This window comes from Prionailurus bengalensis, chromosome B4 (genome assembly GCF_016509475.1).
Source record: "Prionailurus bengalensis isolate Pbe53 chromosome B4, Fcat_Pben_1.1_paternal_pri, whole genome shotgun sequence".
Taxonomy (NCBI): domain Eukaryota; kingdom Metazoa; phylum Chordata; class Mammalia; order Carnivora; family Felidae; genus Prionailurus; species Prionailurus bengalensis.
Genome location: NC_057358.1, coordinates 73,217,880 through 73,230,576, shown reverse-complemented (window position 1 = coordinate 73,230,576; position 12,697 = coordinate 73,217,880). Strand labels below are relative to the sequence as shown.

The 12,697-nt window shown below is 40.9% G+C and overlaps 1 protein-coding gene across 2 annotated transcripts in view; it reads left to right on the top strand.

Annotated features, from left to right (window-relative positions):
- Window positions 1-12,697, top strand: part of SLC38A1 (solute carrier family 38 member 1) — a 70,247-nt gene that overhangs the window by 41,970 nt on the left and 15,580 nt on the right. For both annotated transcript variants that reach the window (XM_043563505.1, XM_043563504.1), the window contains exons 6-9: window positions 8,142-8,215; window positions 9,624-9,716; window positions 10,023-10,104; window positions 11,120-11,202. In XM_043563505.1, coding sequence (XP_043419440.1) covers window positions 8,142-8,215; window positions 9,624-9,716; window positions 10,023-10,104; window positions 11,120-11,202 — 332 coding nt within the window. The remainder of the gene's footprint in view (window positions 1-8,141; window positions 8,216-9,623; window positions 9,717-10,022; window positions 10,105-11,119; window positions 11,203-12,697) is intronic.

The following is a 12,697-nucleotide window of genomic DNA, read 5'->3' as shown; positions in this document are numbered from 1 at the left end:
CTTTAAATGACATAGGGACAATATTAATGAATGACCTTGGGGGTTTAAACAAATGCAACTCTTCCCCCTCCCCCGCAAAAAAAGTTTCGAATAATAATACTATCATTTGAAATATTTTTCATTTTAATACTATTACTGTAAAAGTAAGATAATCATTAAAGACCATTTTGAAAATACATAAAATAAATTAAGTGTAAAGAAATCACCTAGAGTCTCACTGTTAGAACAGGCTCTGGTAACATTGTGGCATATTTCATTCCAAGTTTTTTTGTCTTTGCTTAGGTTTTACCTTTTATTTTTTTTTTTAATTTTTTTTAACGTTTATTTATTTTTGAGACAGAGAGAGACAGAGCATGAATGGGGGAGGGGCAGAGAGAGGGAGACACAGAATCCGAAACGGGCCCCAGGCTCTGAGCCGTCAGCCCAGAGCCCGACGCAGGGCTCGAACTCACGGACCGCGAGATCGTGACCTGAGCTGAAGTCGGACGCTTAACCGACTGAGCCACCCAGGCGCCCCAGGTTTTACCTTTTATACTCTCATTCTTCTGTGGACATTTGACTTTGGCAGACAATATAGCATAGTGGGTAAGGACTTTGGAATCAGACTATAAGGGTTTGGGGCTCTGATGCCAGCTGTGTGACCTTAGACAAATATTTACCCTCTCTGAACTTCGATTTCCTTATCTGTAAAGTAGTAATAGTACTACCCATAGGTGAAATATTTAATAAAAAAAGGGCTTAGTGTGGGCCTGGCATAGTGGAAATATGCTAAATTTATTATTGGTAATGATCAGTGAAGTGTTTTAGTAATTATATTGAGTCCCTATTAAAGTTCTAGGAAATGCATTTGTATACAAAAGATAATTTTGAATTTTCCAAAATATTTAAAATTTTCACTGAATTAGGGACTCAGACACCTCATTCTTCTCTCCTCACTTTCAGGGATGTCTCCTTCCATCTGGGCTCTCATTAAATAGACAATCCTTCCTCTTGTCTCCTTCTGCTGGCATGCACCACCCTACCTCTGCAGTTACCCGCCGGACATCCTACTACTGACCACAGCCCCCTCCAGTTCCAGGCTCCTCCCTTGGATATTGCCACTGTGCCTGTCCTCTACTGTCATGGAGAACCTCTGGACTGTGCTGCTTTTCCTGTCCCATGTGGCTGTCACAAGCCCTTCACTTGAAAACCCCTCTCTTTCCCACACGCTAAAATTCCCTTCTCCACTGGCTCTCTGTCACACTAGCTGGAAACCCCCTGAAACTGAGCTCTATCTAACCACACAGATGGGTAACACTTTCAATTCCTCCTCAATTGGGTTCTCCATGCTGCCCAACCCTTCCCTCATCCCCAGCTAGCGCTCTGCTCTCTGTGTTTTTAAATCCTTACTCACCTCATTTTGATACTTCCCTTCGGAGGAGTTGGCAGGGAGGGGATGGAAGAGTAGGGAGAGTTAGTGGAGATTAGAGATGAGGGAAAAGTGGAGAGGGGGAAGACAGGAAGGGGGAGACAGTTGGGAAAGGTAGGACCAAGGGAAGGGGTAGAAGAGAGTGAGGGAGAGACCAGTAATAAGGATAAGGACTGGAGAAAGATGGTGGGCCAGAAAACAATATGTTTCCTACAGTTTGTCCAATTCCCTTGTATTGGAGTTTTAAATTTTCTTGTAAGTATTCTGCCTCAACCAGCTTACATGTCTCTGAGTTTTGGAGAGAGGGGCTGTGGGTTTGGCGGGAGATGATGGTAGGTAAAAGCAAGACTAATACTAAAGACTACTTTTCTTCCAGTGCTGGGAGTTTTTATATGGACTGTTCTAGCCATGAGGACAGTAAAAGTTTTAAGCTTTTTTAAAAAAATTGATTAATTTTGAGAGAGAGAGAGAGAGTGCGATCAGGGGAGGGGCAGAGAGAGCACGGTCAGTGCTCAGAGCACGATGTGGGGCTCGAACTCAAAAGGTGAGATCATGACCTGAGCCAGGATCAAGAGTCGGACGCTCAACCGACTGAGCCACCCAGGTGCCCCAAAAGTTTTATACTTTTAACCTGGTTTAGAAGAGGAAGAATTAAAAAGTGTGGTGAGCCTCAGATCCCTTTTGGAAGGAAAGAGACCTGGCTGGGGGGTGGGGTCGGGGGGAGAGGTCTGGCATTGAAAATCACTTAAAAATATACACGTTGGTCAAGTAAGTGATGCCCTAATGCCCTGAGGAAGTCGACCAGACCTTGCATTCACACTGAGAGCCAGTCAGTGTCCCACGGGAACAATAATGATTCAGCTGCAAATGCTTCCCTTCATTGCAGTCTTACCTGGACAGCCATGGGGTCCGTGTTACAGCTAATCACGTTGTGGTGCTGGCATGGCCCCTCACCCAGACAGTGTGGCAGGCGATGCGGCACCAGTTCAGCGGTTGTGAGAAACAGAAACGCTGAATGGTGTATGCCACAGGGCCAGAGCTTGCAGATTTAGATACGTGCTGGACCAGCAGCATCCGCAATACCTGGTAGCTTGGGAGAAATGCAGAATCTCAGGTCCCACCCCAGACCGACTGAGTTAGAACCTTCATTTTAACAAGATCCTAAGGAGATCTGTATAGAGCATTAAAGTCTGAGGACAGCTGCCTTAAACTTTGGCAAGGGAAGAGGACAGGGAGAGTAATGCGGGGAGAGTAATTGGGAAGGGTTCCCTTATGTTTTAAGAGGAGTGGGTGGGTCCTGGAGAAGTTGAAAGCGCTCACCTGCATGGCAGCCCCGAACACCCCCTTCTGCACACCCCCATCAGTGCTATTTCTGGATCCGCAGCAGTGACTGCTGCCTCATCTCCACCTCTTTCCAGGGCTCTGGTGCTGGGTGGGGAGTGTGTCATATGATTTCTTGTTATTCAGCTAGGCTTTTAAAAGATAATCTCATCATCCTTAAAGTGATGTGGCATTGGTCCTTTGTTTTGTTTTGTTTTAGGTATAGTTTATATACAACAAAATTTTCCAATTTAAAGGATAGGATTTGATAAGTTTGCCCAAATCCAGTTGTGAAATCACCACCACAGTCATGGGATAGAACATTTCAAATGCCTTGAATGTTTTGGTTCTGTTTATTCTCATGGTTTTCCATTTTCTAAGCAAACAGTGCTTTAAGAAATGAAATTATTATAAGGTCACCCATGTAATCTTTGGGTAAGTTATGGAAGAACAAAGAATTACTGTCTTATCAATGTGATTCAAAACAATCAATAAATGTTTTTGAAATAGATGTTTAGATGTTACCGTTTAAGGTAGGAGTCAAAATTTTCTTGCACCAAATACAGTAAATATATCGTGGACCATGGAGAACGGTAGTATCGCCAGAGAACTAGAAACAGGCAAGTTTCATCCCAGCTTTCAGAAGTGGTAAAAAGTAGATCCCAAGTAATATTCTAGGGCAATTTATTAAACAGCTTGTTTATGTGCAAATACCGCAGAAAATATTGCTCCACAGAGGCCAGTAGTGTTTTCTTAAATAGTTGTGTTAAACTAGCTTCATCTTTTGAGACAACAGTGAACTAGTAGGTCACAGGACTGTCTTAGGCAAAGTGTATCTTGATTTTAGCAGGACATTTGGCATAATCTCACATGACTTACAAATGAGATTCTAATATTTTGTAAATGCACTTATTCTTAGCTGAGAGTGTGCTTCGTTTGGTATTGTATGTAAACAGGCAAAGAGGATAGGCCATGACTCCAAATTAAACTGTCATGGCCTGTCCAGTAATGGAGGAACACAATAAAGCAATGAAATAAAAATATTACTTGGGTGCTTGGGTAGAGGATGGATCATTGGGGCAAGAAACAGGAGACAGATAGAGACTACTGTAATTGCCCAGAAATTATGGGTGATAGTGACTTGGATTGGAGTAGTGGCCATGGAGATTGGGGGGAAAAAGCATATGGATTTAGGATATGTTTTGGAGGTAGAAGTGATAGGACATTTGCCAGTGAATTAGGTATGAGGGATAAGAGGGTAGATAAAAGATCAAGGGTGACTCCCAGGTTTCTGGCTTGAGCAGTTGACTGGATGGTGGGCCATTTTCTAGATGGTCTTGTTCTATTCAAAGTTGATACCAGTGACTTGGATGAAGGCAAATTCAAGATATGAAGCTTGATGAGGTAGTTGGCACATAAGGAGAAAGGATCAACGATTCTAAAAGATGTCACAAGACTGAAAAGCTAAAATGTAGTGGAAATAAGTGCAGAGTCCTGCACTTAGCTTTCAAAAAAAGTACATAGGATAGAACCAGGAAGAGTAGCCTAATAGCAGTTTACAGCAGAAGCTCAAGAATGAAGAATGTAGCATGGCTACCATACAAACAAACACTGAAATAGGTTGCCTTAAAGAAAGCATGATGTCCAACTCAAGTTAATAATCTTAACATGCTTTGTACTGTTGGGCCTGAAACTGAGGTGACAGCATTGTGCTTTTCTTGGCATACAGCCATTAAAAAGTACAGTGGAGGAACTGGACCATGACTGAGATGTAGAGCCTGAGCACTCCATCACAGGACAAAAGCTGGAAGAACTGGAGAGGTTTGGGTCAAAGGGTACAGTCTTAAAATGAGTGCCCATCAGATGGACCGTTTGGTGGGAGAGGGTTTCAAGCAGATTCAAGTAGGTTTACAGGATGAAATGAGGACCCAAGGGTAGAAAATAGTAGCGGTAGTTTCAGCTCAGCCTCAGTTCCCGTGCATGGCACTTTCCAGAAACACGATGGGTTGCATATGTGTCCCCGGTAAGATAACTCTATAGATCTGGATGTCTGTGTGTTGGATGGAGCATAGATGTTTCCTGTGCTGGGTGCAAAGCTGGACAGGGTGGCCTCTAAGCTGTCTCCCTGATCCAGGAGTCTAGAATTGTTTCCTAACAGGCCTCTTTCTTCTCAGGGGACACAAACTCTCTGAGGATGTCCCCACACCATACATATCTTCAAAGTGTTAATGACACAAGGGTTCTCAGAAGTTCCTGACCACATTTTTAACAAGAGAACTCTCCTGCCACTGCTTCCCCAGTGCCCATGTCCAGCCAGTCACATGTTCTGAATCCCCTTCTCTTCAAGGCTAAACATAAGACTGAAATATCAACATTGACAGCTCAGTTCCTATTGCTGAGGTTTAGTTCCCACCGGAACACCTTTTTCAGCATGCAGCTTTTGCCATAACCATGTTAAAACTTTTGGTGAATATGAGAAGTGTGTCTAGATATCCACATGAGACGAAAACAATGCATCACATGTTCCTCTCAGAACACGAATTCCAGCTTATATTTCTCTTCCAACAAACCACAACTGTATACAAATATCTAACTGGACAAACAGAGGCACAATCACAATGCTCAAGACAGGAGAAATGTTCAAATAAGTCATTACATTCTCTCCCAACTCATTCTTCCTACTCTTGTTGATGTTATGTTTTGTGTCTTTGACATCTCTGGATCCCCTTACACTATTCTAGGATCTATGACAGCCAATTATACAACTTAGTGTTTCTAAGAATCTAGACAAGAAGGTGTCCTTCTCTAAATTTTAATTCTGTGAATACCACCAGATTCTCTTACAGCCTAAAGCAGTCTTAACATTTTACATACAGAATTTGTCTCTTATGACCTGATAGAAAAAGGGTTTTGTTTTATGTTAGTTTTCAGTTTTCGAAGGGAAGATTTATATTTTGGGAGGAATGGAGAAGATAGTCTTAGAGACTGGGTGGTTAAAGGCAGAGGTTGTCAGGCTCTTACTACAGGTCCTTTTGTGGGGGTGCAATGCTATGTCTCTTAAACATGGGAGTGGGAGGGTCGTTTCCTTCACCATGGGAGGACCTCGCTGTGCTGCTGTTCAGTGTGGGGAAAAAAATAGGTGAACTCCCTGCTAATATCTTCCCTGACCAACACTTTTCTCCCACTTGCAAAAGAAAAAGAGGTGATAGGAGTTTATGAAGAAATCCTTTTCTTCTTGCCAAGGGCCACAGGCCAGCCGAGCATCACCTACAAAGAGATTCAACCAAGTAGAACATGTTAAGAGGCAACCATGTGTGAGAACCATGTGGTCCCAGGGGCTACTTAGCTGAGTAACCGATGTTTCCTGATAATGTTTCTTTTGCTAATAAATACCCAGTTCTTCTCGGCTTAGGGCCTTTGGTTAATCATTATGTAGACGTTGGTAAGTCTCTCGCCTGCTAGGCACATAGTTCCTGCAAGGCCATGCTCTTTACTCATTAGCCTGGGGCTCAGTGGCAATATCCCCTCTCCTCCCCAGGTCAGTTGCGGGAGAACAGACTCAATGGGGGACATGTCGGTCACTCCATGGCGATTCCTAAAATGACATCTATCCTGTCCCCAACTGGAAGTCCATGCTATTCTGTGTCACACAGAATTTCTCTGTGGCTTGTTGCATGCTCATGTAGGAGTTGCCAGTGTGTGTTCAGTGTCCCAAAAAGTATGAGTGAGCTCTGAGTGAATTTCATAGCTTGCTTCTTTAAAATAAATATTGTTTATCTCTTCAAGATGAAAGAAAAGTCATACCACAATTGTGTCCTATATCTTCCTATCTGACAGAGTATATAAAATCATGTTCCATTACCATATCTCAAAACTACTGGATTGGTTAATAAATGCTTGCTCTCAGTTTCTTGAGAAACTATCTATTTCTCGAGTCCCTCAGCCAGAATAGATAATAAGGGACTTACCCTCTTAATCACCCTCCTACTCAAGGATCTTAGCTAGGTCAATCTGTGTCTGAATGCACTTTCTTACAATCCTATCTTAACCTAAATTCCCTTTTTTATTAGCTGGTCAGTTTGGTCTTCACCCAAAGTGTTAGGTTTTTCTATTATTTCTCCCAGTGTTTTGTTTTACCTCTACTGAGCTCTGTCCCTCTTTTATGTTTTGTGGCCAATCTCTGGCATTCCATCTACTTTGCAGTTAACCATTCTGTAGTCCCCACTTATCTCCTGATGGCCACACTGCACACAAGAGAAGCAAACTGCCATGAGAGATATAAGACAAGAGAGAGCCACAGAGCTGTCTTTCTGCCTGGGGCAAGGGAAGGCACCCAAGGAGGTGACATCTGAGCTGGGCCCAAGGGCAGTGGTTCAGAGGGTGTGCAAGGTGGGGGAAGGGTTGGGAAGAGAGAGCCCACACATGATGTGCCAAGTACCTCTCAATGGCACTTGCTAGAAAAATCATTGCCTTAATTACTCAAACGTTGAATCAACTGCAGTAACGTATTGTTCTAAGGTTATATTTCCCTACCTCAGAAAAGTGACTGGTTTCACTACGGGGACTAGAATTTTTTTTCTTTTTAGTAAATAGGCTTTATTTTCAATTACTAAATATGAACCAAATGATTCAGAAATAATCTGTGTAATCTCCTGCATCATTTTAACTGTGCTTTTTCTTGAGGAGGGCTTGATAATGAGCCGGATGTACTAAAACAAAAACATGAGGTCGTCATTCAAAAAAGTCTTTTTATTTTTCTTATCAAAGTTTTCCCATCAGTTAAAAGAAGTGCTTTTTCTTTAAGAGTAAGGTACCAGGTGCAAAAAACAGTGGGTTATCTTTGTGGTCCAGTGTATAGATTCAAAAGTAGCCACAGAGTAATTAGAGTAATTAGATGAAAAGTACCTTAGACATCACTGAGCCTGTGTCTATGCTATAGGTAAGGAATCTAGGGATGGGAGAAATTGAGCAAGTTGCCTAAAGTCACATGGTCATTGACCTAAGAGTCACAAAAGCCTTTTCCTCAGCCCCCACCCTCACCCTATCCCCTCACCCCTTCCTCACACTTTCTCACTCGGATGTAAGGGAAAGTGCATCATAGACCATAAAAGCTATCTTTCATAATATTGTTTGAAAGTCATCTCAACTGAAATGACCTCAGAGAGCTATTTAGACTTTGAATTATGTAGGGGATTTGCACTGTTAGGGCTACTCTGATTCTAAATAGCAGTTCTTTATTGGGTAGAACATTTTTATTCAGGATTTTAAAGAGGGCATGAGTAATAGTTCCCAAAATTTGGGTGCTACTAACGAATAGTGTTAACAATATAAACAAGCCTTTGCCCTTCTAAAAAATGTAAGGTCAGAGTATGTTCTTTTATAGTTATTACAAGACTTATTTTCTTTGCTTTAGGATACTTTTGACTTCTGTGACACTGCTGTCTATATATTCAATAAACCTTCTTTTGATCTGTTCAAAGGAAACAGGTAAGCTGATAATATGTCTATTTTGTGAAAGCCAGGGTACTGTGAACAAATGATACCCTCCCAGTTCAGCCACTGATTATTGAAGAGCACTTTGGCCTACAGTCACTTGAAAACCTCTAGTGGTATTTACCCAGAGAAATAGATACAGCACCATAGAAATTAAATTGTCATGAACATTGAGAAAATAGCGTTGCCATTTAAAGTGAACCCTCAATTATACCTGTTTTTCTAGTTTAAGATGACTCCATGTGAAAGGCTTCAGTTTTTCCTTAGTTCTTTGTAAATTCAGAACAAGGATCCCATGTTTTGATATTATAACCTTCACGATTTTAAAAGTAAACAGAGCTTTCATTCTTTTTTTGTGTATATTCCAAGGAGAAAATGTTACTCCCAAGGCAACGTGGGAGTGAGGGTACTGTGGAAAGGCTCCAAGTTCTGGGCAATGTCCTACCTGAAGTGTTTATTTTCTATTCCTGGGACGAATGGATTCTGTTTGTAATACTCTGACTTTTACATTGGCTAAAACCACATTGGCCAGCTATTATTGTACATAGACGGCTCCATTTAACTGGGACATTTTGTAATAGATGGAGGATCTACCATTGTCTAGTTTAAACACCAGTCTTATGAAGGATTAAACAAAGGTTTAATTATAGTCTGACCCATATTGCTTTCTGTAAACATTTTGAAAACATGAGCTGAACCGTCATAAAGAAATATAAACATGTTTTTTTAATGAATGGTTTAACAGTTTAGTATTTACTGAGATGAGCCAATTGAACACTTTAGGATTTTGCTGTAGCCAAATTATTCTTTTGACAGATTTATCTATTGGTCTCTTTTGTGAGTGGCATATCTTTGAAGTAAATTTTACAAATGATCAAAATTCTGGTGTTGACTATTATGTTTCTAAGTTTGTTACTCTATTTAGGACACATGAGGCATTCATGGAATATTATTAAGATAATTCCTTGTTAGCCTAATCAGTTCATGTAATTAATTCAAAAGGAAACTTTCATCCCAGTCATCAGGATTTTTATTTTTAAATCAAATCTTTATTTTAATGATATGCACCAAACCTGAGAATGAGGTCAGAGTAGGAATTTCCCCCCAGTAAAGTAGGAAGACTCTTTGAGATAGTCAAAAATAAGCCTTACGACCTAACAATTTAATTGGAATGCTTTTGTAGCCAACCTGAAAAAGGAGAAATAGTGGTCATGTCTGACATTTTAAAATGTCAAGAGGTTGCAACACCTTAACCCTTGCAAAGCCATAAAGGCCATTTGTGTAATTTTGAGAAAGACACAGAATAACTTGGGGAATAGTCAATAGAACGATGAAATCTTGGCTTTCTTTAGCTTTTAGAACGCTGTCATTTCTTGTGTCCTCAACTATGATTTTTAAATAGGCTGCATGGTTTATGAGAAGCTGGGAGAACAGGTCTTTGGCACCACAGGGAAGCTCGTAATCTTCGGAGCCACCTCTCTACAGAACACTGGAGGTAAAAAGAACTCGCTTTTCTATACATAACTTTGAAGTATGTGAATATTATTATCTTTTCTAATTCTGGTGGTTGGGTGGCCACATGAATTTTAACAAAATGGAAGCAGTGTCCTTCTCATTGCTTAAATGGCACATGGAAAGTGAAGCAGAGAGAGCACTTACTCAAAACCAAGTATACTGAGTATCTAAAACTGTCTTTGTGTCCTATTGAAGGTCAGTGTAAGAACAGGCTGTTAGCCTTTAATGCAGCCTGCAACGTGAGCCTTAGTATCTCCTTTCTAAAAATGTTCTCATCTTCCTCTAGCAATGCTGAGCTACCTCTTCATCGTAAAAAATGAACTACCCTCTGCCATAAAGTTTCTGATGGGAAAGGAAGAGGCATTTTCGTAAGTTTCGGACCATTTTTTTCCCTTTGTGAGATAACTAAAATATTTTTAACTTAAATGTGGACTGACCAAAGTTTGTGTCTTTTGAAAACCGCAGAAACCCTAGCTTTCCCTAGGTTGTTTTTCTCTTTCTTCCTAGCTCCAACAAATTTCCCTGGGGTTATGTAAATGAAAGAAGCAGGGAAAGCTATTTGAATATGAACATTTAAAAGGTAGATTTATCTGTCATGCTGCAAACAATAGATGCTACATCTCCCCAAGCGCCTAAAATCTATGTCTGGTTTCTAGAAAATAGAACAGATAGGGAGTATTTTTAACACAGAAGTATATTTAACACAGAAGTGGAACATGCAACAACATGAAGACCCTAGTCTCTGTCTTGGAGAGCGAAATTTACATGAGCCAACTGGAAAACGCTACAGCTGCACCTGACATATCCCTTGTTTTGACTTCCTCTTTGACTGCTCTTGTTAGTCTTAGTTTCTCTGTTTTCTTTCAAGGGAGAATCCTAGAAGCCAGAGTTCCTAGTGGTGTAGCACCAGGGCTCAAGGTCAAGTACAAGAGATTAGGGAGAAAGCAATGCCTACCTGTGGTGACTTGTTTTTCAATGGTATTAGCCAAACACAACAAAAAGGAACTTCTCCTTAAATAATTGATCAGACATGTTGTAATCTGACTGAATGCAGTGTATGCATTCAGCTTTGAAACCAGGTAAATAATTCAAAGGAATGCCACAGTTAGCGGATGGGGGGACGGGAAATAATCCCTTTCTTCCATCACTTGGGAGAGACTGTAGTAAACAGGAGTGGTTGGTTGGGTTATAGTGTTTGGGTAAGCCTGAATAATGATAGAAATTCATGGTAAAAATTAATAACAGCAAAAAATAGCAAAATAATAATAGCAATAATAGAAAATAATGATAGCAAAAAATTAGTAAAATTGTGAAATGTTACATTTGAGAAAAAATAATACTTTCTAAGAAAATATGACCCAACCACTTAAACGCCTTTTTCAGAGCCTGGTATGTGGATGGCCGTGTTTTGGTGGTGGTAGTTACCTTTGGCATAATCCTCCCTCTGTGTCTCTTGAAGAACTTAGGTAAGGAAAGATCTTGCTTTTATCATAGTCTCTACAGTGCCCAACCCAGATGAATCAGAAACCTAATACAAATGAACAACTTTGCCCTCTACTTTCCCTTGTAGGGTCAAGATTAAGTGAGTGATAAATTACAAGTATTAATCAGGCTTTACTTTAATATGAGATAAAAACACTGGTCAATATGTGACCTCCTCAGCAATCCCTCTACCAGGCTGTGGAGGGAAAAGGGAGGTTCTGGGGTCAGGAACACACACAGTGCTATGTCCAATAGCATAACCTACAGGCTCCTCTGAGAAAAGTTCCAAAAATGGAATTCTCCTTACACAAGATCTTATATATCCTGATAATTTAGATACGTAGATTTTAAAATCTGTTATCAAGGGGCGCCTGGGTGGCTCAGTCGGTTAAGCGTCCGACTTCAGCTCAGGTCACGATCTCGCGGTCCGTGAGTTCGAGCCCCGCATCGGGCTCTGGGCTGACGGCTCAGAGCCTGGAGCCTGCTTCCGATTCTGTGTCTCCCTCTCTCTCTGCCCCTCCCCTGTTCATGCTCTGTCTCTCTCTCTGTCTCAAAAATAAATAAACGTTAAAAAAAAATTTTTAAGAAAAAAAAATCTGTTGTCAAGACAGAAAGTTGCTTATATTTATCCCCAAAAGTATTATGAATCACTCTTAAATTATCAGTCTAACCATTTTCAATTATTTGCTTTACTGAGGAAGAAGGGAGAAGTGAAGTCAAACTCAATAGATAATCACTAAGTCCCATCCATTTGGTTCTGACATTTTTTTGTGTGTATTCAGAGACAGACGTGCCTGATGTTATGGGAATTTTACACATTGAGTAATGTGGCCAAACTGCTATCCAATCCAAAATGCATTTCCTTTAATTCTGGGCTAACTCAAGGCAGACATTTACCTTTAAAAACATTTTCTTTTTAATGTTTATATTTATTTTTGAGAAAGACAGAGTGTGAGCAGGGGAGGGGCAGAGAGAGAGGGAGACACAGAATCTGAAGCAGGCTCCAGGCTCCGAACTGTCAGCACAGAGCCCGACGCGGGGCTCAAACCCACGAACTGTGAAATCGTGACCTGAGCCAAAGTCGACATGCAACCGACTGAGCCACCCAGGCACCCCTCAAGGCAGACATTTTTAGATTAACGTTCTTCCCCAAATGATTGCTAACCATAGTGTTTTGTATGAAAAATACCAAGCCTCTGTAGCTGTTCTGTAAAATCTATAAATAGATATTTCTCTCTCTTTTTTAATGTTTTTATTTGTTGTGAGAGAGAGAGAGAGAGAGAGAGAGAGATTGAGAACGCAAGCCAGAAAGGGGCAGAAAGAGAGGAGAAAGAATCCCAATCTGCTGATAGCGCGGAGCCCACTGCAGGGCTCGATTTCATGAACTGTGAGATCATGACCAGAGCCAAAATTGAGAGTTGGACGCTTAACCACTTGACCACCCAGGTGCCCCTATAAATAGGTATATTTCTTAAAAAG